Source organism: Penicillium daleae, assembly GCF_028827525.1.
Source record: "Penicillium daleae strain IBT 16125 chromosome Unknown utg000009l_segment0_segment0, whole genome shotgun sequence".
NCBI classification, from domain to species: domain Eukaryota; kingdom Fungi; phylum Ascomycota; class Eurotiomycetes; order Eurotiales; family Aspergillaceae; genus Penicillium; species Penicillium daleae.
The window spans coordinates 1,773,687-1,795,826 of record NW_026623157.1 but is presented as its reverse complement, the minus strand read 5'-3'; the positions used below and the strand labels follow the sequence as shown (position 1 = coordinate 1,795,826).

Genomic DNA, 22,140 nt, shown 5'->3' with positions numbered 1-22,140 from the left:
TTCTGAGTTGACACGCGACACGAGATCTTCTCACGTCATGTTCCTTTAGTGCTAATTAACTCTTATCCAACTACTGGAAGGGTCGATAGAAGATGATTCATATCACATATCACGTATCAGTACATTCCACGAGGATTCAATCCATGGGTATTCACTAAAAGGGTAGACATCAAGTCGTATCATTATTTTCTCAAATACATCGTCAGTTCCCATATCAACACACCGGAACGCCATTATTCGAACGCCATTATTCAAACGCCTTATTAATCCTGATCACCTGTGACCTAGGATTCCTCAGTTGCACCGTATCACAAGACTCGACTCGAGAAAAGCCCCCAAAGTCCGTCAACTCATGGCCCAGACCATTCTGGGTCCTTGGACTCGGACTTGGTGAGGGTTGCCAGTAGTCGTCTGAAGTGACTTGCTCCGGCCTGACAAGACAAATGAGGCGGTTGAGAACCGCAAATTCAAGCTTCAGCTTGATGCTGTAGACCAGTGACTTTAGGGCCGTTTGGATGGTGTAGCGATTGGTAAATTCCATGACGAGGAGGACCACGTCCAGGAGGATGAGAAAGATGTTGATGGCGAGGACGTAGTGGAGGGTTTTGCGATGGGCCTTGTGAATGCGAGATCCTTGGGGGACGATAGTCAGGTTTCGGATGACCTGCACGACGTAGAGGTAAGAGATGATCATCTCTTGCACGGAGAAGCCGACTAGCTCGATGCGCTCCATGATGTCGTAGGCGTGTTGCCAGACGGCATTATTTGTGTTGACGAAATTAGAACCATAAGTGAGGATGGTCGTGGGCACGTGGAGAATAATTGCATTGGTGATGATCATGATCAAGACGCGGTTGAGGACTCTGGTATCAGTGACCAGGAGATTGAGACGAGAGTAAAGCACGACTGCCTGGCCGGTGACCATGAAATACCAGCCGATCGTGGAGAGAGTCAGTGAAAACCATAGTGGCGCCAGGGCCATATCCTTTAGTAGGAAGCTGATCGCCTGTGGCACCACGCCGAGCAAGCCGCTCAGCAGCAAACTCCAGAAGTAGAGGCCGCGCCAGTGTTTGAATGTACAGAGAATGAGGACGACCAGCTCGATGGAGTTGTAGATGGCGAGGCCGAGCAAGGTCACGATGCTGAGGATCAGCACGAGTTGTTGCCCAGAATAGGAGCCGTGGCCATTCTCGGCAAGTGGAGCGCTGTCAGCGGCCATGGCGAGCAGCGCACCCTGGACGGTCGGATCCGATCAAGGCCGAATGCCAGTATGCGATTGTGCTCATGAGATGCGACGAGTCGATTATGCAGCGGCCGACATGGAGATCTGGGGAAGGGACAGAAGGGGAAAAGAAAGAATAAGAATAAGAGGAGGAGGAGGAGGAGGAGGAAGAAGAAGGGTTCTGACTGATGGAGAGGACGTGGAAAATCCACAGAGGCGCGAAGAGGTGAATGTTAAGTCTCTGGGGCCCTAGGGACTGGGGACTGGGGACTGGGGACTGGGGAAAGACGAAAAAGAGCAAAAAGAGCGAATAGGGTCAGCACAGAAATCGACCATCAAAACCATAAACTCCCGAGTCCGACGAGGATGAGAAATCAATCTTTGCCTTTTTGTTCCCCCCCCACACCTTTTCCTAGACAGTGATGGAGCTTTCGAAATCTCTGACTTTCTCTCTCTTTTCCTGTCAGATTCCGTGTAACCAGTCCGAATATCGTCCTTCTCGCCTCAATACTAATCTCCCGCCTCGCTCCTTTTTACTTTCGGGGACTCCCATGCCAAAAGAGTCAACCCCGCTCCAGTCCGCCGAGGGCTTTCTAACTGGCTGCCCGTCCGAAATGGCGTTTAACGGAACCCCCCGACCTGTGGCCACCCAAAACGTGTTGGCCCCCCGCGAACCCGCGAGCCCGCGAACCACGGGCCTCCGTTTAAATTAATAAGCGATGCCTCCCACAGTCTGGGGATTTCCCAACCACACACTAGACTCGGTTAGTCCGTTGGTCGGCCAGTCGGCGCGCACTAACAAAGTTTGGCACGTCCAAGCAACCGAGAATCAAAGCGGACTCGGTCAGTTCAAGAGTTGGACCGTTCTTTTTTCTGCTCCGCATAGCCGAAAGGGTCCGTGATGCAAATGGATTCCCCTGGCACGGAAGTCGGGCATTGGGCCCAATAGGAATGCCTGACTGTACAAGGCTCCATTCTAACTTCTCTCCAGGGCCGGGAGTAGTCAAGAGTCAAGGTCAAGACCCATCTCAGTGATCTTACCCCAGCATTTCCTGGCATGAGCAATCGCCTTGGCAGTCGACAGTCGAGAGTCGAGACTCTCGACCCTACAAGGCTAGTGGGCACTGGGCGGGTTCCTCCTCGATCTCATCCATCTGCTCGTGGTCGTCCGGGGAAAAAAGGCCATCTCTTTGTCTGTCAGACACGAGACTATGAAACAATAGCCCTTGTGGCTGCGGCCTTGGGAAGGCCCCTTTGTGTGACTCCCGAGACTCCGCGTGTCCGCGACGCCTCTTGTTGCAAACGAGGATGTGATGAGATTGTGTCTGTCCGCGCGTTGTCAGCCACCCCAGGCGAGACACCACGAGTCATGTGCAAATTGGCTTTCCACCTCCAGCCTTTCCCCAGAAGAGCAGACTCGCCTGGAAGTTTGAACCTTACAGCAAGTGGTCCCCCTCCTTCCCCACCCCACATCCGCTAAGGCAAATAGCAAAACCTTGCCTGGAAAGGGGAAAAGCTTGGTTATTGGGCAATGGGTGGAAAGCTGGAAACTCCACGGTCGCACCCCCGTCTTCTCGTTTGTCGAATGAACTTGAGCTTGAGAACATGCCCTACAGTAGTACTATACTGTTCTTCCCCATATTATTCTCGGAAACTCGGCAGTCAGATCGATTCCAGGCAGGGTTGACTTCTTGGCATTGCGGTTCTTGCATTGAACTGGTATGGTATATACTAGTACATGCTAAAGCCATACAAATCATAATCCTCTCCTCTCCTGTAGCCCTCACTGGCCAGCCGTGTTACCAACTCGGCCAAAGCTCGGTCTACTGGATCCACGTGGATTGGACAGATCGGCTTCGGTACTTGCAGGCGTCCATCAGGATGTCACTAACTACATGTCTTACTACCTCTATCGGTAGCGAGTCCTCGGAAATCCAAGACACAAACGAAAAAAAACACATCCAGTCAAGTAAATGCTGTCAATCACGCCCTTTCGAAAATCCCATCCTGGTCAGCTGTCCCTTCTCGCCCCTCAGCAATGCCTCAGCAATGCCTAGCGCGAAAAAAATTATCCCCCTCCCGACCGAATTCTATGGTCGGCGTTGATATCCGGGATCTAGCGCTCGGCCTTGGCGAGCCCGTGTCTTACCAACCGAAGGAAATCGAGGAATCTAGGCCGAGGGAGAACTCCTATAACTACCGGTTTCGCCACTCGCTATCCAGCGCGACTGCTGTAGTTTGACCATTTTGATGGCCGTGGTGCATGATCACCCTGCAAAATGGATCCTTTATCTACCCTGAACCGGTAAGGTTCGTCTACTTTTCTGTCTCGGGTGGCGAGAGCCGAAGTCGAAGCTCTGGTTATACACTATACGTGCAGTATACGTGAATTTTTCTTCTCGATTGTCTTCTGTATATAGAAGACACCCCGAGATGCGCTCTCAAGAATTGGAAGTAGAATCGGAATTTGGAGTTGGATTAGTCCCCCTCTTGTCGGACTCGGGTCTCCTTCAATTCCCTTCCCCCGCCAGTTATGGCCACAACCTTCCCTCTATTCCCACACTTACCCCCCGAACTGCGCCGGCTAATCTGGAAAGAATGTCTCCCGAAAACCCGCGTCTTCGACACCATGCTTCCCTGCCTAGTGTACGAATCCTCGCACTGTCGCGGGACAGGCTGGGCGTCGCGCGAAAGCTGGAGATCGCCAGTTATCACGCGGGTATGTCGGGAATCCCGCGCGGTAGCGCATGAAACAGGCCGAGTGCTATTCCGCGAAGACGACACTAATGTCCCCGATTACATCGAGAGCATGTGGTCGGATGCGAGCACGGATATTGTGGCGCAGTATTGGTGTCCGGGCCTGGAGGGGGTGATATTTTGGTCGTTGGATGATCCGGATGTGTACATGTTTCATTGGGCCGGGATGTATGGGCGGGCGATGATTGCTGAGGCGCGGTTGCGGAGTGCGTTGCACTTGGTCAGTGGGACGTTTGACTGGACGAATTTGGCGCGATTGGAGGAGTGTTTTGTCTGTTTGGAGGATCCGGTGATGATTCATTTGAGCAGGAAGGAGTTGCTTCTTTCGGGCTTGTTTGGTCATCTAGGGGAAGAATATATTCAACCGGTTGATCCGATGGATACGCAGACGTTGAAGAAGTTCCACCAGCTGGCGTTGACGTCTAGTCAACAATTACCCGAGACGCTGGATTTCTTTGATCAATTGCTCACGCCAACGTTCCAGAAAAGAATCCAAAACTGGACTCGCGACACGATGACCCGCTGGATCTACCAGGAATGGAACCACGCCAGCGAGGCCGAGTATACGGCTATCTCGCATCCCGAGCGAGTCTGGCTGGGCCCACGAGAACCGGGCAAGGATGGGAATACGTTTAATCCGCTTCGGCCGTGTTCGTACAAATACGACACGTGCTTCAACATGTCGAATGAAGTGCATTTCTCGTATAACGAGAAACATCCGTGGGTGAAGGAGAAACTGGCACGGGCACCGAGGTTTTATCCGAGAATCATGATTCGGCCGTGTATCAAGCGGTGCTGGATTCCAAGGACTCTGCCGCGACGGGGGAGGCCGAGAGGGCATTATCGAGCTGGATGGAGATGAATGGAAGTCAGTATTTTCGACGTCCTCTTGGCCGAGACTTGTCCGCTGCCATGTATGTGCAAATGCGGACGTATTATCTGGTGGGGTTTCTGAAAAGCACCAGCACTTTGTTGTGTTGTCAGAGCTCACAGAATAGGGTATGCTCTCTATGCGGGAGTTTGACAGTTATGTGGTACAACCTGATTTAATGAAGAGCTATAGCTAGTAAGAGCTATTTGTACACTTGACGAGGGCAATGAGTGAAGACCCTCTACTTCGTCCTTCCTCCGCTTCCCGCTTCTTCTACTTCTACTTCTACATCTATTGCATCCTTGGGATTTCTTTCTTAATTATTAATTTCTTACCTCCTCTGCTTCTATCCTTACTCCGCTTCCTCCACTACTATCTCTGCCTCCCGCCTCCCGTCATCGATACTAACAAGACTTAACGAAATACAACACCTTCACCAGCAAAATCCCATAGTGAAATCTTTCAATTTTAAAGTCTAAATCCTATCTCATCAAAGCATCGTAACCATGCCAACATCCTTTTGTATCCAGTCTACTCATCATCCCCAAAGAACACCTTAACAGGCAACCACGCATCCCCACAAACCTTAAACCGATCCTTCAATCCATCCAACTGCTTCACCTCCTCCTCACTCAACTTCCACCCATCAATCTCAAAGTTGGCATCAATCCGCGCCTTACTCACAGACTTGGGAATCACACTCCACCCCTTGTGAAGACCCCACACCAGCAACACCTGCTGCGGCGTCTTGCCCTTCTTCTCCGCCAGCCCCAGCAGAGTCGGGTCCTTGTAGAGCGGGGAGTTGGTGGAGCCCAGGCAGGAGTAGCCTGTGGAGTGGATGCCCTTGGAGGTGTTATAGGCGACTAGCTTGGGGGAGGGGTTGTTGGGGTGGAGTTCGATTTGGTTGACGGCGGGGATGATTTTGGTGGAGGGGTCGTTGAGGAGGATTTCGAGGTTTTTGATGCCAAAGTTGGAGACGCCAATGTTGCGGACTTTGCCTGTTGCGGGGAGTTTTTGCATTTCTTGCCTGGAGAAGGAGGATGGTTAGTTAAATTTGCCTTTCCCTGCGATCTCTGCGTTGGAGAGGTTCCGATATAGATCGGTGTGCCTCTTTGAAGGATGAAGGTACTCACCAGGTCTTGATAAAGTTCCAGTCAGGCAGGTGCTTGGACTTATCCTCGGGGTCGGTCGAGCTGGGCCAGTGCATCAGGTACAGGTCGACATAGTCAACACCCAGATCCTTGAGAGAGGAGGCAATGCCCTTCTCAACCTGGTGGTGCCAGGTGTTGTCGAGCTTGGTGGTGAGCCAGATCTGGTCGCGGGGCACGCCGGAGTCGCGAATGCCAGCACCGACCTCGGCTTCGTTGCCGTAGGCCAGGGCTGTGTCAATGTGGCGGTAGCCCTTTAGCAAGGCGTTCTTGACAGCCTCACGGACCTCATTGGGCTTGGATTGCCAAGTTCCCAAGCCGATGGCGGGGATCTTGTCACCAGTGTTGAGGGTGTAGGTCTTCCTGGGAGAAGAAGAAGAGGGGGAAATTATTAGATCGCGTGTGCGGGGAGTATAGAGGTGGAAGAGAGAGAGAGCGATGGCTTACTTGGTGTGTTCGCCGGACATTATGGCGGTAGTAAGCGGGAATGGGAAATTGGAGGGAGGGGTTGAAGGGAAGAGGTAGCAAGATCCATCGGTCGATTGACTGGCAGAGGGTCTTTTATAAGCATGGCCAGCAAGTCAATAGGAGCGGTGGTAAAGTGGGCAGGTCCAAGCCGCGATGATGTCGCAGTGGAGGGGCAGATCGGAGAGGAAACACAGCCATCGCGTCAAATCAAAGCCATGCTCTGTATCAGAGTGGGGCCCCGGCTTTTCCCCTTCTGGATGCTTCTGTCGTGTGCGGAACGAATCAGGCACGGGTCTTAGGCGGGGTTCTAGAACGGTTAGAACAGGGTAGGAAGGTGATTATGGCTGTGAACGTGGCACTGGAGTTCCAGGTTATGGAGAATCCTGGGATGATGGATTACCAATCAGTACGTGGCCTGAGGCAATGGTCCACGTGTCTAGGGATGGAAGTACTCCGAGTAGTAGACGACTGGACTTCTACGGTACTGACCAGCAGTCCCTCTCTCATGAAACAATCCCCCAAATCCACCCAAAGTTCGGGTAAATGCAGGGACCCCATCCACTCGATCCTGCCAAGCCCAATTGGCCTGACCCTCTCACCCTGATCAGAGTCCACAGTCCACACCTCACCCTCCGTCCCAACACGGTTCACAGCCTCCAACTCTCTCCTTGCTTGTCTCGGAAAATCCGCCCTCTCCGCCGAATCCGCTCGGTCCAATTCCTCCTCCCCGAACCCACGAGACTCCCCGCCAACCCCCGCCCTGGACCCGCGGATAATTTTGTTTGACGCGACGTTCCCCGAGCGCCTCACGCATTGCATTATACCCGAGCTCCAAGGTCAAGCTCAAGCTCAAGCTCACGCCCCAGAGCCCCAAGCTCCATCCCTCGGGAAATATACTGCACCGGTGCAGATCAGATACCCCACACACCTACACGCCTCCCCCCCAGGAATTTCCCCGGCTCGATCTCTAGCCTTTCATCATGTCCTCCGGTTTCGTGTCAGCCGGCACGAACGAGGAGCCCATTGAGCGTGACGATGCCTGGGTAAGAGCGCAGAAAGAATTGGAGGAGGAGCGGCAGCGGAAGGCCGAGGCTGGCCAGCAGAAGGATGGGAAGAGTCTTTTCGAGGTGCTACAGCAGAATAAAAGTGAGCAGAGCCCGAACTCATCGCCTTTTCCTCTGTCTCTCTCCCTTCCCTCGCTACAAACTGCATTACTCGTGGTGGCGCCATCGCCTGTAGCTACCGGGTCTTGGTAGACCATACTATATGCTCGATGGCTCCCCCCGAAGCCAAATGAACCGAGAACAGGGCACGCGTGGCTAACATGTCAGGATGACCTCCGCGATTACCAGTGGCGAAACAAGAACAATTCGAAGAGAAAATACGATTGAAGAACCAATTCCGCGCACTCGATGAAGACGAGGTGGATTTCCTGGATTCGGTGCTGGAGTCGACTCGCGCGCAGGAAGAGGCCGTGAAGAAGGATACGGCCGATCAACTGGAGGTCTTCCGGAAACAGCGCGAGGAGGCGGAGAAAGCGATGTTAGGGTCGGCCTCGTCGGATGTGACGCCTGCGCCGGTGGAGGAGGAGGATTGGGCGATTTCGGCGAGGAAGAGGAGGAGGGAGAAGGGGAAGGATTTGTTGCTTCCGGGGAAGAAGCGTAAAGCTTCTGTGACGGAGGAGGCGACAAAGGGTACGGAGAAGACTGAGATAGTAGCTGCTAAGCCTGCGCCCACATCTTCAACGGGTACGCAGGACTCAAAAACGGCTGGAAATGCTGTTACGAGTGCATCGGGAACACCGGCACAGTCCAGGACGGACAAGAGTAGGACAGACACTACTAAGCAGGCAGCAAAACCAGCATCTGCCTCACTAGGACTGGTTGGATATGGATCAGACTCCGATTCAGAATGAATTAAAACATGTTTCAAAAAGCAACATTCTTATTTCACACATCAATCAACCCAACTCCAACATTATCTTCTCATCCCCTTCTCCAACCCAATCCCAAGTCAAGACTCTCCCTCCCATCAAACCCACCCTCATCTAATCATAATGCACCACATTCTGCTTAACCTCCTGCTCCTCAACCTTCCTCTCCAAATCATGCGGCAAATAATCCTCCTTCTTACTGCCAGGCACGAACCACGGCGCATGCGAGAACATATAATTCATCTCCTCCAGCGGCACCTGCTTAGTCTCAGGCAACAAGAAGTAAAAGAAGACCGCGTTCGTGAAGTTACAAATCACAAACAGATAGTAATACCGATACTTGATATTCTCCATCGCAATCGGGGTAACCTGGCCAATCATCGTGTTAAACGCAAACGAGATACCCGTCGCGATAGAAACACCCTTCGACCGAGTCCGAGTATCGAAGACTTCGGCCGGGATAATCCACGAGAGCGGACCGCAGGTCGCCGAAAAGGAGAAGTTGTAGAGCCAGGTCATGATGATGAAGCCCCAGTGGGCGCCGCTGTTGATGGTTGTGGGCGGGAACTTGGCTAGCAGGATTGTCGCGATGATGAAGGTTACGCAGTTGCCGAGGTTGCCGCCGATGAGGGTCCAGCGACGGCCGAAGCGGTCGATGAAGAGGATGCAGAGGAATTGGGCGACAAGGGCGATGATGGAGTTGATGGCTTGGTACCGGAGGGTGGCTTCGCCGGAGATGCCGATTTGCTTGTAGATGTCGACAGAGTAGTATCTGGAGCGTGTTAGATGGCGTTTAAACAAGGAGGATTAGGATTGGGATGGGATGGGATGGGATGGGATGGAGGGGGGATGCTCTTACTGGATGGCAGAGACACCGGTCATTTGCACAGAAGCTTGAATAGCACAGCAGAGGAAGAGTCGGCGGAAAGAAGACCGGTTCTGGAACAGCTCGGCGTAGGACTTGGCCTCGTTCTCATGTTCAAAGGTGATGCTCTCCTGGATCTGGGCGTATTCGGCCTGCACCCAGGGATCAAGCTCGTTTCCGTGAGCGTGCAGCTTAGCAAGAGTCTTGAGACCCTCATCTGGGCGGTTGTGGTCAATCAACCAACGGGGAGACTAAGAGTTGTTAGAGAGGGTTATCGTTATCAAGCATACAGTATACAAGAAAGCCATTTATGCATACCTCGGGGAAAACTGTGATCAGCAGGCCCAAGCACACAGCAGGAATCATCTGGATACCCAGAGGGAGCTGCCATTGGGCATTGTTGCCGGAATCGAAACCAATATAAGTGCCGTAGGAGATCCACGAAGCGCACAGAGCTCCAACACCGAGCATGAACTGCTGCAGCGCAGTAACTCGGCCACGGATCTTGGGGTGGCAGATCTCAGCCTGGTACAAGGGGATCACCATGGTCAGGAAACCGACACTTTGGAACCAATTAGTTATACTCATTCCACCTTACGTGCTGAGATAGAAAGAAAGACATACCCGAATCCAGCAAAGAATCGGCCGCTGTAGAGATAGGGCAAAGTCCGGGCACCGGTCTGGAGAGAACCTCCCAGACAGAACAACAGACAACCCAAGGAGATGGTCTTACGTCGACCCAGGTAGTCACCGCTGGGGCCAGCGCAGCAGGCACCGAAGAAGGCACCGCAAGTAAACATGGAGACAACCAGGCCACTGTAGGAATAATGAGCATGTGAATTAAGTACCAAGATATAGTTGGTTCTGACCTTTGGGTAGAGTTGGCGGCAAATTTGGAAACAAACGAGTCACACACAATGACCTCTGCAATCACACCGAGATCATCTTGGTCATGTTAGTATAAAGGTTCAAATCAAGTGATCAAGTTGAGATCGCATGGAAATACATACATCCATAGAGGAATGAACCGAGCGAGGCGAACACGCCGACCAGGAACTAGATCCCAATTAGATTGACCTTTTCATCGAAGAATAACACTTGTGTACAATATGGATCGTACCTGGTACCACGACGGCGAGAGACGCATGACGAACGACTTGCTCGTAGCACTAAATAGTCGAATAGCTCAAAAGAACTCCGCCAACTCAAATGAAAATTCAAAGAAGACCCACGGGGGAATCAAACACTCTGGGGATCTCCACAAAGCTCAAACCCGGCCATGAAGGAGGGAAGTAAGTCTACATATACTACCGTCCCGCTCGCCCATGACTACTCCGTACTGTACTCTTGGATCCTAGCTCGTAGCTTCGGAGGAAATCTTGCCTTGTAAGCCACCATAATGATCCATCGCGTGGCCAACGCCCTCCCCCAACTAAAACCCTCCTCCAACCACTTAAGTTTCTAACCAACCAGAGTCATCAAGACCCTCTCCCCAAAGAACTGGGGCGGGCCTCGCTAACTCGGCTTTTCCGTAAATCATCCCCGTGTGGGGACATAGTCCACGCCCACATCTCCAACTCCGACAGCGATAACCGGCGATCTCGGACCATGATTGATGGGAAATACCGCCCCGCCCCAGTTCGGCCATTGAGATGCCTGTCCTGCATAATCGAGTCATTGGCCTAGTGACACACGCGAGGCATGTTTTGGGGATAGCCACTCGGCCGTACACACGTTAGGCGTGGCTTTAAGCGGGTCCCTTGTCCTTAGCAAGATGGGGTCGAGACTCTGCCCCGCAGGAGATTTACCATTTCCAGGACTACGAGAAGAAGGACGCGAGATAAATTGGGACCTGAGTTCCTGAATGAGAACTGGATCTGGATTCCTTTTTTTTCACTGGTTAGCTTAGCTAGTCATTTGCTATTTGCTATTCGCTCTCCGGTTTGGTCATCCCGCTTTATTTCGTTTTTTTCCCCGTTTTTAACCATAACCTTCATTCCTTCGGCTACGATTAAAGTAAGTTTGGTTAATTGTTTTTCCCCTCGCTATTAACCGTTGCAAGCGATCGGCTGTTTTCGTTTCCTTGGCTTGGCTTAACCTGGCCTTGGATTCGGGCTCTAGCTCAATGGATCTCGGTTGCACTGGTGTTCTATAAGTGAAAGCCACCCGAGTCGTCTTGTAAAACGGGACTGCAGTACTGAACGGACTTTTTTTTGTCTCTCCAAAGTAAAAAAGGATCTGAACTAAGTTGACCCAATTCTTCAAGGGATTGTCTTGTCCTGGGATAGCTTTAGCGAATCACCATGACTTCCTTCACTAAGCTCGAGGACCATGAGACCCCGGTCATTGCGGTTCATCCTTCCCGCCGCGTCTCGAAGATCAACCCGAATATCTATGCTGGCTTTACTGAGTGAGTAATGTTCCTTGTCATTCAACAGATGCTATAGCAAGTAGTACTGCTTGTACTACTGCTTACTGCTTGCTATACTCTGCTGGAACTAATACTCATCCTGGTCACTGAACAATGGACTAATATTTTCTTGTTAGACACATGGGCCGATGCATCTACGGCGGCATCTATGACCCCGGTAACCCGCTGTCTGACGAGAATGGCTTCCGAAAGGATGTCCTCGGTGCACTGAAGGAACTCGATATCCCTGTCGTCCGGTATCCCGGAGGCAACTTCTGTGCTACCTATCACTGGCTGGATGGTGTCGGTCCTAAGGATCAGCGGCCCTCGCGGTAATATAATCCGGAAGAAGTACAGGCGGAATGAAACAAACTGACAGCTATGACTAGTCCCGAACTTGCCTGGCTAGGCACAGAGACAAACGAGTTTGGAACAGATGAGTTCATGAAGTGGTGTGAGGAACTCGGCACCGAGCCCTATCTGTGCTTCAACTTTGGCACTGGCACGCTGGATGAAGGTATGCTGCTTGACTCAAACCTACTTACTTCGAGACACCTTTTGGGAAACATTCGTAACTTATATATGACTCTGCAGCTCTTGCGTGGGTGGAATACTGCAATGGCACTGGCAACACATACTATGCCAACATGCGCCGCAAGAATGGCCGCGAAGAGCCATACAACGTATGTCGTCCCCGTTCATACATCAGGAAACACCCACTCATCAATGCAACAGGTCAAATACTGGGCCCTCGGAAACGAGGTATGGGGCCCATGGCAGGTCGAACAAATGACCAAGGAAGCATATGCGCACAGGGCAGTGCAGTGGGCCAAAGGTAACCCTCATCTATACAACCCTCCCCATCTCTTTTCAAATACTTATTCCCACTCCCTTGACAGCCCTCAAACTCCTCGACCCCAGCCTCATCCTTATCCTCTGCGGCCAAGACGGCACCGCAACTTGGGACTACTACACCCTAAATCAATGCCTCCTCCCGGCGCACTCCGCCCTCTCCACCAGCGCAGTGCCTCTCATCGACATGCACAGCATCCACCTCTACACCTCCTCAAACGAGCACCTCCCCAACGCCACAGCCCCTCTCGCCGCCGAACGCGCCATCGAAATCACCTCTTCGCTCATCGACCTCGCCCGCATCGAAAACAAGGTTCCCCCCTCGCAGCCCCGTCCAACAATCTGCTTCGACGAATGGAACGTCTGGGATCCCATCCGCGCCGAGGGCAGCCTCGGCGCTGAAGAAAGCTACACGCTCTCCGACGCGCTCGCCGTCGCAGTCTGGCTGAACGTGTTTGTCCGGAAGAGTCGCGATCTGGGCATGGCGTGTATCGCACAGAGCGTGAATGTGATTTCCCCGCTGATGACTACCCCCGAGGGTATTGTCAAGCAGACGACGTGGTGGCCGTTGTATTTGTTTTCGCGGTTTATGCGTGGGTGGACTGTTAGTGCGCATGTTTCGTGTGGGACGTACGAGGGAGAGACGGCCCCAGTTTGGTTGAGGAGTGCGGTGCAGACGCCTTGGTTGGATGTTAGTGCTTCGGTTGGGGAGGATGGGTTTGCGAATCTTGCCGTGGTGAATATTCATGAGGAGAAGTCGTTTGAGACTAAGGTTGAGGGGGTGTCGGGGCAGGTCGAGGTGTTTACTGTTACTGGGGAGGGGGTTGCGGCGACGAATATGAAGGGCAAGGAGGAGGTTGCTATTGCGGAGTCGAAGTGGGATGGGCAGGGGCTTTATGCATTCCCTAAGTTGTCGATTACATTGATGAGATGGAAGGCTGAGTAAGGGGATTTTGGGGCTTTGGAGTTTTTATAGAGGTTCTTCGGTATAGATTGAGATGGTTCCAATACATGTGTTTCATGAGAGAAGTATACACGGATTAAATTAGGTTAAGAGTGAGGATAGCTGTGTTGACTACTAACAGGAATCATGCTTTAGATATAGATCGTATGGACGTGATCGATGGGCACAAGTCTATCTCTAACCGTAGGTCACATCTCGGACGGTACCGTCGTGGTCAAGGTGGACATTCAGCCTGAAGCATTAAATAACATTCTGTCAGAAAGATGTGTTCCCATAGCTCCCTCTCAATGTTTGTGGGCGTTTCTCTAGCATACCTATCCGGGTTATGGTCCATCGTCTTCATATCATCGGGCTTCAGCACACGGTGGGACTTGGGAAGATCTTTCCTCGCAAAAGACTAGCAGTACACAGAGTCAGTGTTAAGCTTCTCATTTATCGTCTTTCAATCCGAGTACATACCAGCTCATCACTGCCACCATCGCTGATCTTCTTTCCCATCAGCTTGTTGACCCACTCGGACTTGTCGCCCATCTCGGAGTTGATACCAGGCACAACAAGAGGCATGATGGTCAACGATGAAAGTCTGAATGATTACAAAAGTAGAATGTGATAGTGTGTTTGAATCTGGTCAAGTACAGCACAGAGAGAGAGAGAATATGCTACGCCAAGGTGCACAGGCAACTATATATGCCGGGTTGGCCGATGACGTAGGTGCCCGAGAAGAAAGATTAGTCAGTTTGGGGAGATTGGGATGGGAAGAGCCAGTAAGAATCCTGGGGAGTATATATACAGATTGATTCAGGTATGGGGCATTAAGCGGGGTATGTCCAACAGATCTCGGTGTGCTGTGTCGTGTGCTTGGATTCTGGTTTTGGTCGTTCTTGTTCTCGAAAATGAGGCTGTGGCGTAACTGTATACTTCATTCCCCGAGCAACAAGCTGCACTCGTATCACGTCATACTTGCGGAGCTGCTTGCTCTGCGTAGCGCTGGAGGGATGTTCCTGCCTCAAAAATAATTCTTGGGAACACTTCTCATGCTATCCTCATGGACTTCACCTGAAGGAAGTTACGATGGAAGCGAAATCTAGAGCGGCTACTCGGGCAACGCCCTTCCATCCAGGGTAGCCAACACTCTTGTAGTGTTAGTGTCACGACCACTTTTATTCCCTAATTTCTTCCACTTGAGACCTTATCCTTTGTTTCCTAATGTGAAGCACAAGGCTGATGCAGTTCGGATCACCAATCATAGCGGCAGAAAGAACCTGTGATGCTCCCGATGTTGTCTATGCAGGCCCTTGCCAGACCACAGCAGCAACCATGGATCAGTCCTTGAAGGAGCATAGCACATCATCTACAGGGATGCAAGATACTTTGACAACTGTCCACTGGATTCATCATGCTCTAGGAACGTTGGTCCCAAAGAGCATTCGACCACAGCAGAGACCAGATTCACTTGAGTCCACAGGATCAGGATACCAAGATGAACGACAGGACCATACCCCGAATGGAGAACCGTCCAAAGCTATGGCAGCCTCGTCCGTGGCAACTAGCACTCCCGCCATTACTAGCAGGTCTTCCACATCTGTCTTCAATGGCAGGACCTCCATCGCAGCAGCCACAGTCCTAGGCATCATCACCTTCGCCGCCCTCCTCTTCCTCGCCATTTGGTACCTCCGACACCACAGACGACGCAGAAAACACAAACTGCTGACCCAAAACCAAGACTTCGGGCAGTCAGAGATTACCCTCGGCGAAGATACCAGCAAGACCCTGGATGATTTCCTCATGAAGGACGTCCCGCTTGAACGAACCTCTTTCATGTTCAGTCGCAGCCGGTCGCCCTCCATCACCTTTGTGGTTGATGAAGCCGAGCGACCTAGCCTGAACAAGGCCCGCAACAGCTACGGCGCTTTGAGCAGTAGCCAGACCAAGCTGGAGTCACTGACTCGCATCTCAACGGATGGAACACGGCCAAGTCTCCTTTCATCGGAGTTGACGATGCCGACCTCACAGAGCGCCTCGGTAAACTCCTCGTCCAAGCCGGCATCTACCAACTCGGCAACACCCCGAGCATCACCTCGAGTATCAGTGTCTTCATCGCAGCTGTGGACCACAATTACCAGTTCAACGGACTGCCCCTCCACCATCACTCAAGAACAGCCATCCACCGCACCGCCAACATCCCGATCATCGCAGGTCTGGACCACAACCACCGGTTCAACCGAGAACAACAGTTCCATGACCAGTCCAGATAATCGGTCTCGTCTGTCAAACGGCTCGCGAGCTTCAAGTCGGCTGTCGGCGCAGAGTCCGCTGCGAGGTGGTGTTCGGCTGAGCAACGCTGAAAGTACGGGGTTGAGACGTTATCAGCGTCGCTCGCAGAGCCGGTCATCGCAGAATACGGTCGTTCCAGTATCTCCAACTGCGGAGTCTGGGTCTAGTGGTTCGGGCCAGTTGCCTTCTATCCAGTCGACTCCGTCGCCTTTGTTCCGTTCTTCGGAGAGTTGAGTACAGTGGTATGTGTTTTTGAGGGTTTGCCTCTTCAGCATGTGTTATGGCTAGTATGAGTATAAAGTATATTGTGTCGGTATGCATGGCGAGGCGGATTTGGAGTGGTTCTTGGATATTGTGCATTGGACGGGTTCACGATTGAGGATATTTTCGACACTCAAGGCGGTTGTCGGTAGACGAGGCCACTCATTATTCTTTGTTATTGAAAAGCCCATCAGTGTCCAGAGGAAATATATTTTGGTTCAGGATACTCGCACAATCGCTTCATTATCAAGCTATCCAGTGTTGAGTAGAACAACTAGCTACAAGCAGGGGTTTAATAACTTGGTTCGAGTCTCTGAGCACAGGACAACAGAAGTGCCATCAAGCGAACAAACAAACGAAGAAAAGAGCAAACGAAACCCCGAACAGATGTCAGTCATGAAATGTACAAAGAAAGTAAGGGAAAAGGAATCCCATCAACCAACAAGGAACCACGCTAAAAACGAGAAACAACGTATCCCATTGGAGATCTATCCGAACATGTATGTCATGCCGAGGAGAACAAACAAAAGGCAAAGGTCATGACTTCATCTCACGTACACTACGCAAACACCGCTCGATCCGCTTCCCACGCTCCCGTTCCCGAACAAGCGTATCCTTGACGAAAGCGCGGATGGCATCTCGCCCAACTTTCTCCCGCCACGTCGTCCACCCAGCTAGCTCGCCGATGACAACGTCTTTGTTCCAAGTAATCTCTTTCGCGAGACGAGAGGACTGCAGCTCTCCGTCGTGAATCTTCTGCTCGAGGTCTCGGACGGATTTTTGTCGGGATTCCTCGAAGCCGGGGAGGTTGATGTTGAATTTGCGTGGGAGAGAGGATGAGATTAGCGAGGAGCGGGAGCGGGAGATGCTTCGGTTTGTGGAGGTGAGGGTGGACATGAGGGTTAGTGGGCGGGAGAGAGATGTGAGGATTGCGGCGGTGGTGTTGTCCATTGATGTGAGTGCGGCCAAGAATTGGAGGAGAGGGGAGGAGTCGGATGTTGAGGTTGAAAGGTAGGTGCCGTAGCGGGTAAAGGCGTCTATGTAGGTCGATGGTAAAGCGTTGGTAGGTTCTTTAAGGGTGGAGAGCACGTTCGAGCAGAGGGTGACTGCGTCTGCGAGATCGGAAGCGCTGTTTTGTAGGGCATGTCCCCGTCGGAGCAGGCTGCGCGTGTTGACGTGTACGCCGCGGACCATGTCCTGGGCGTGAGAGATGAATTGTTCTGTGTCGCGCATGCCCTCGAGAGAAACAGGTGCGTACTCGTCGGCAATAGTCTCGATGAGTACAGCTGCCTTGCGCCGGGATCGATCGGCCATCATTTCCGGTTGTAGCTCGGGAACCAGGAAGAATTCCCATAGCATTTCATGGGTGGAGAAGGTCGGATGGGTGAGGAGGGTCTTCAGGAACCGATCTAGCTTTTCTTGAAGGTCGTGCAGAACAGAGCGAGAGGGCTTTGAGTGGACTTGGAATGGGTTCCGGAAATCCGAGAGAGATGGCACGTAGGAGGCAGGGTGCTCTACGGCTAGCCACTTGGCAAGGTTCTCAAAGTCACTGAAACTGCGGCGACATGTGGTGACTGTGTACGTTGTCGATCCCGGACGAGACGTGGCTATGGTTTCGGAGGGTGGATAGGGTGCGCCAGACTTGAGAATGAAGCGTACCGTTGCATCTTCGACGAAGAACGATCGAACGACGGTAGTCACACGGCCTGAAGGATCCCCACATGCGGATGGCGGATGCGATAGCAGGATCAGATCATCGATCCGGTTTCGTACTTCATCGTCCTTTGCCAGTTCGACTGCAGTCAATCCACGGGCCTCCTTGACATGGACATCGACCCTAGGATCCATGAATAGAATGCGAACCTGATCCACACGCCCATATTTACTAGCCATCATTAATGGAGTGAATCTCTTGTCGTTCGTTGCATTTGGGTCGCAATCGCTCTCCTGGAGAATCCGTGTCGTTATATCTGGATCGCCGACGATATGTAGTAATGTGTTGCCTTTCGCGTCCACATGGTCATCGAGCTGAAGAGGTTTCCCGTTTCCTTGGGCCTTCTGTGCTGCCGTTAAGCCGGCCTGGATCATCATTTTGTACTCGGGATGGTCATAGGACCGACAAAGAGCGAAGAGTGGAGTTTGCCCATGCTTGTCACGCTGTCGCCAGGGAACAAGTCTACCGAGCCGAGACAGTAAAGAAGGCGTGCTAAATAGATAGTGACCCACTGTCCGCCCGTGGACATCTGACTTCGTCAGGTACTTGGCAACGACACTCTCGTCGGTCTTGCTGAAGAGAAAGTCGAGAATAACTTCGACACTCTCGGCATGGCCAAGCTGCACGGCTGCATTGAGTAACGTAGTTCCATCCGCGTTGGTGTCTTCGAGAATATCCTCCAGGGGATAGAATTCTTCCAAGCTCAAAAGATACTTCAATGAATCGGTCTGGCGACTCTCCACTGCCATCATAGGAATTGAATCCCCGGCTGGATCTTGCGTTTTGGTCAGAGTTTCCAACGAAGTATCGCCTTCAATATTGCTTGCCATTGACCCAATGGTGGGCGTCCTGGAAATAAAAGAGACAGCCGATGACTCTGATAAGCTGCGGAGATCCATGGAGACCTTCTTGATGGGCCGGTGGTAATCCTTCTTAGGGGAGTCGCCGCTCCATGTCTGGAAAGGGAAAACATGTGCGAGAGGGGGCGCATCCGTGTCAATGGCTTCTTCTGGTACTGGTTGGCCATTGGTGAAGATCGAGCTACTGTACATGGACAACGTCTCGCGGGGCGATTCTTCTGGTTCCGAGGAACTATCGGTCCGGAAGAGTACAGACTTTCGCTCAGGTTCACGCGGGACAGCTTCATCGATAAACTCACAATCTCCATTTGGTTCGAGAATGCTTCTCATATCGGAAATCCGACCTGCTTTGGTGGCTTTCCATAGCCGTCGATTTCGTGTACTTGCGCGACGCAGACCAGCCGAGTCGGTCACAAGGTACATCAAAACTGCCTCGAAGGTGCTCAGTGCGTAGCCCATCTCACCACTATCCACATCATCAATGTATATAAAATGCTGCATGTACAACAGGCGAGCTTGAAGATGGCGAATCTGCGACCGGATGACAACAACCAACAGTAAAGAGACCAAAACATCAGCGTTGATTGTTAAAGGAGACCGGCCTTTCTCGGACGCTGGCCGATCGACATTGTCGTAGCTTCCAGGGAATGAGACGACTTTGACTGTCCCCAATAGGGTATTGAGCATCTCGTGAGGGCTCTTCGCATCGGCCATCTTGCGGAATTCTTCGACTCCACGTCCCAGCCGCCGAATGACTTCTCGTTTGCTTTCGCGTCCACCTTCCACGGAAATGCCAACTTGAGTCACATCAATGCTCTCCATGTGTCGGATTCGAGAGTCCAGCTCTGAATCTTCTGGTTGTCGGAAAGCGCATAGGCGAGGGAACAGAAGTGGTTCGTGTACTTGCTCTGCCACATATCGCTCAATAAGTCGCTCAACCAGAGGCCCCGTAAGATCAGTAGTGGCTCCCAACAGTGACAACTGCTGTTTATCAACGAGTCGAAAGAGATCAATAGCAGCTGTCACTGCAGTTTCCAGGCTTCGACGCATGAGATCTTCATCATCCTCAAAATATTCTTCCGAATTGAAGGGAAGCCGGCCTCGGCGGGATGACCAGCTGCGGATAGACGAGTTCTCATCTTGTAGGGAGTGCATTCGCGAAAGCCTATTTTCAGATTCACTTCCAGACGCAGAGGGCGAGCGAGACGGTGGTGGAGGTAACGGTTTGCCAAGCTCCTTGCCAAATTCACGGAATAACCTTTCCAGTCCGGGCTGCATTTGTCTCGCAATCATCGGAAAGTTCGCGAGCAGGTCGCCGAACGATTTGATCTCCTGCTTCGGCGGCGCTATAGATCCTCCATTGGTCGCTCGCTTATCAGAAGGGGTCGGTTCTATCGTTTTCATACTCGTCCCTGGTACTGCGGCTGGAATGATTCTGGCGGGATCGTATGACCCGACCAATGGGCGCGAAATGTAGTATATGAGCCATGGCCGGGACTCGTTAGACGAAGGATAATACAGCGCGTCTGAGAGAAGCTGGGCTTGCGTAAGGGACTTGAAGCCTGAAGATGAATTGTCCGTTAGTTGAGATAACGAATTCTGGCATATTTGTGATCCGCTCATGCCCACCTTTGTTACTGTAAACCGAGTTCTCTTTGATGATGACAGTCCTCCCATTGAACGTCGTCACTTGCTTCGCCTTGCCCCTATTATCGCGTACGTTGGATTCCTCCTTTCCGTTTGCTGAACCGGGGTTGATCGGGATACGCAGCACATGGCTCCCTAGGAACTCCTCCGACGCGACTAGGTCCGAGTAGTACAGGCTGGACTCCCGGTCGCGAGAGCCGATCAGGCATTCCGTTGTAGGAACGAGGAGAACCTGACACAGAGACAAATTCGCATCAACCATCCACTCCGGGCGATCCGAAGGGGTGCAGCATCTGGACTCACATGGTTCTCCACGGGTATACACTGCCCCGGTACAGTGCTTCGGAAGAAGGCACGGAGGAAAGGGTTTAGAGGGTGCATCCAAACGGTATTGGATGGCCCGGTATAAGATCTCTAGCAATCATCAAGTCGTGCGAATTAGAAATGGAGCCGTGGGGGAAGATTGGTCTGCAATGTCGATATTTCGCGGGGAAGAGCTCCGGCGCATTCAGCTGCAGGCAGCAGTCTGGGGTAATAGAGGCGGCTTAATCAGCGGCTGAGCAGTGGATAGAGAACAATGCCAGAATTTGGATATCAATCGATAGAATCAGCGCAAGAACAGACCGCAGAAAGGAAATGTACGACAACGGCACAATGCGAATCGAGCTGAACAGGGAGTTCGAGAACGTGATCGCTGCGGGAGCTGGCAACGCTATGCCGTTTTGGGTAATACTACAGACCAGGTCGATGTCAGGGTCTGGACCTGAATGTTTGCAATCTTTCACGAATAAAGAATAAAGATATTGGAAATGCGAGCTTCAGACATTATGCTCGGCAAAAAAAAATGATATTTTGGCTATTGTACAGAGAAATAAGTTAAGGGCAGAATCCATGTGCCAGTAGAACAATGGGGAACAAGGCTCAGTGATCCTCCACATGCGATATATAGCGCTCTCCACATGAGAGATCAAAAAAAGAACAACCCAGCACATACAGATCCACTCTGATCCCGGGAGGATAGAAGGAACGAGGCATGGACCCCCGTTTAACCCAGTCTGCGAACCTTGCGGCTACGAGTACCGCCAAACTTCACACGAGTCGAGTCAGTCACTCGACTAACAAGACCCCGGATGTTGCGTCCCTCGTTACCGAGGAGCACCTTTGTGAATCCATCACGACCCTTGCCAAAGCCCTGGAAGATAATCTCTAGCCGCTTGATATCCATCAAAAGGCCACGCTCCTGGATTTGCGAAAGAACGTGGGAGGACAATTGGTAGGCGGGATCAAAGCCGGCACGGCCACCTTTGCGGAATCCAATCTGGCCGGTGCCCATGGACAAGATAGGGTTACCATTCGGCCGTGTCAGCGTGAGGATGGTATTGTGCTTGTGTGCGTAGACGTGGAGGTGGTGAGGAGGAGCGCGGTCGGCGTAGGGGTTCTTGATCATGTCGGCTTCCAGGCTTTCGGCTAGTCGGGCGTAGTCAGCGCTGACACGCGAAGAAGCAGACGATCGAGATCCAGTCATCATCTTCGAAATGGCAGAGAGCGGCGAAGAGCTCTCGTCAGATTCGGGCTGGCGATCAAGGATCTGGTTCTCGATCGTTCGTGTCTTCTCCTTCAGACTTGAGGAGTCCTTCGGGGAGGAAGAGAATGACCGGATGGCACCTAAAGATGCGAAGCGAGGTTGACATTGCCGGCATACTGCAGGCAAGGTCTTTGCGAGGGCGTTCATCGAGAAGGAGTTCATTGCGGCGAGGGATGCCGGTGCCGCGGCGAGAATGAGGGACGCCGAGGTCGAGACGTGGGGAAAGAATCGACCAACTAGGTTGGTTCCGAAAATAATTATGCCACGCGCTGGTTTTGTTTTCGAGTAAATCAATTGAGCAGGGTGACC

General features: G+C 52.1%; 10 protein-coding genes across 10 annotated transcripts; 4 read left to right on the top strand and 6 right to left on the bottom strand.

Moving 5' to 3' along the window:
* Window positions 1–247: 247 nt before the first annotated feature.
* N7458_011796 (uncharacterized protein) lies at window positions 248–1,219 on the bottom strand (the record flags this gene model as incomplete). The annotated part of the gene is made up of 1 exon (XM_056915178.1): window positions 248–1,219. One exon carries the CDS (start codon window positions 1,217–1,219, stop codon window positions 248–250), a length of 972 nt encoding a protein of 323 aa, XP_056759932.1.
* A 2,536-nt stretch (window positions 1,220–3,755) lies between these two features.
* On the top strand, window positions 3,756–4,841 carry N7458_011795 (2EXR domain-containing protein; the record flags this gene model as incomplete). The annotated part of the gene is made up of 1 exon (XM_056915177.1): window positions 3,756–4,841. The coding sequence occupies one exon, from the start codon at window positions 3,756–3,758 to the stop codon at window positions 4,839–4,841; it is 1,086 nt and encodes a 361-aa protein (XP_056759931.1).
* Window positions 4,842–5,381: 540 nt separating this feature from the next.
* gcy1 (putative glycerol dehydrogenase Gcy1) lies at window positions 5,382–6,465 on the bottom strand (the record flags this gene model as incomplete). Its single annotated transcript, XM_056915176.1, has 3 exons — window positions 5,382–5,877; window positions 5,984–6,361; window positions 6,446–6,465. 3 exons carry the CDS (start codon window positions 6,463–6,465, stop codon window positions 5,382–5,384), a joined length of 894 nt encoding a protein of 297 aa, XP_056759930.1.
* Window positions 6,466–7,446: 981 nt separating this feature from the next.
* On the top strand, window positions 7,447–8,381 carry N7458_011793 (PSME3-interacting protein; the record flags this gene model as incomplete). The annotated part of the gene is made up of 2 exons (XM_056915175.1): window positions 7,447–7,612; window positions 7,819–8,381. 2 exons carry the CDS (start codon window positions 7,447–7,449, stop codon window positions 8,379–8,381), a joined length of 729 nt encoding a protein of 242 aa, XP_056759929.1.
* A 132-nt stretch (window positions 8,382–8,513) lies between these two features.
* On the bottom strand, window positions 8,514–10,411 carry N7458_011792 (sugar porter family MFS transporter; the record flags this gene model as incomplete). The annotated part of the gene is made up of 7 exons (XM_056915174.1): window positions 8,514–9,171; window positions 9,259–9,515; window positions 9,583–9,826; window positions 9,889–10,080; window positions 10,134–10,209; window positions 10,275–10,320; window positions 10,385–10,411. 7 exons carry the CDS (start codon window positions 10,409–10,411, stop codon window positions 8,514–8,516), a joined length of 1,500 nt encoding a protein of 499 aa, XP_056759928.1.
* A 1,156-nt stretch (window positions 10,412–11,567) lies between these two features.
* Window positions 11,568–13,472, top strand: N7458_011791 (alpha-N-arabinofuranosidase; the record flags this gene model as incomplete). Its single annotated transcript, XM_056915173.1, has 6 exons — window positions 11,568–11,674; window positions 11,812–12,006; window positions 12,064–12,191; window positions 12,269–12,357; window positions 12,410–12,509; window positions 12,574–13,472. 6 exons carry the CDS (start codon window positions 11,568–11,570, stop codon window positions 13,470–13,472), a joined length of 1,518 nt encoding a protein of 505 aa, XP_056759927.1.
* Window positions 13,473–13,667: 195 nt separating this feature from the next.
* N7458_011790 (uncharacterized protein) lies at window positions 13,668–14,054 on the bottom strand (the record flags this gene model as incomplete). The annotated part of the gene is made up of 3 exons (XM_056915172.1): window positions 13,668–13,722; window positions 13,805–13,887; window positions 13,950–14,054. The coding sequence occupies 3 exons, from the start codon at window positions 14,052–14,054 to the stop codon at window positions 13,668–13,670; spliced, it is 243 nt and encodes an 80-aa protein (XP_056759926.1).
* Window positions 14,055–14,807: 753 nt separating this feature from the next.
* Window positions 14,808–15,998, top strand: N7458_011789 (uncharacterized protein; the record flags this gene model as incomplete). The annotated part of the gene is made up of 1 exon (XM_056915171.1): window positions 14,808–15,998. One exon carries the CDS (start codon window positions 14,808–14,810, stop codon window positions 15,996–15,998), a length of 1,191 nt encoding a protein of 396 aa, XP_056759925.1.
* A 564-nt stretch (window positions 15,999–16,562) lies between these two features.
* On the bottom strand, window positions 16,563–20,627 carry N7458_011788 (putative VPS9 domain protein; the record flags this gene model as incomplete). The annotated part of the gene is made up of 3 exons (XM_056915170.1): window positions 16,563–20,161; window positions 20,229–20,478; window positions 20,550–20,627. The coding sequence occupies 3 exons, from the start codon at window positions 20,625–20,627 to the stop codon at window positions 16,563–16,565; spliced, it is 3,927 nt and encodes a 1,308-aa protein (XP_056759924.1).
* A 664-nt stretch (window positions 20,628–21,291) lies between these two features.
* Window positions 21,292–21,993, bottom strand: N7458_011787 (mitochondrial 37S ribosomal protein uS11m; the record flags this gene model as incomplete). Its single annotated transcript, XM_056915169.1, has 1 exon — window positions 21,292–21,993. The coding sequence occupies one exon, from the start codon at window positions 21,991–21,993 to the stop codon at window positions 21,292–21,294; it is 702 nt and encodes a 233-aa protein (XP_056759923.1).
* Between the last annotated feature and the right edge of the window lie 147 nt (window positions 21,994–22,140).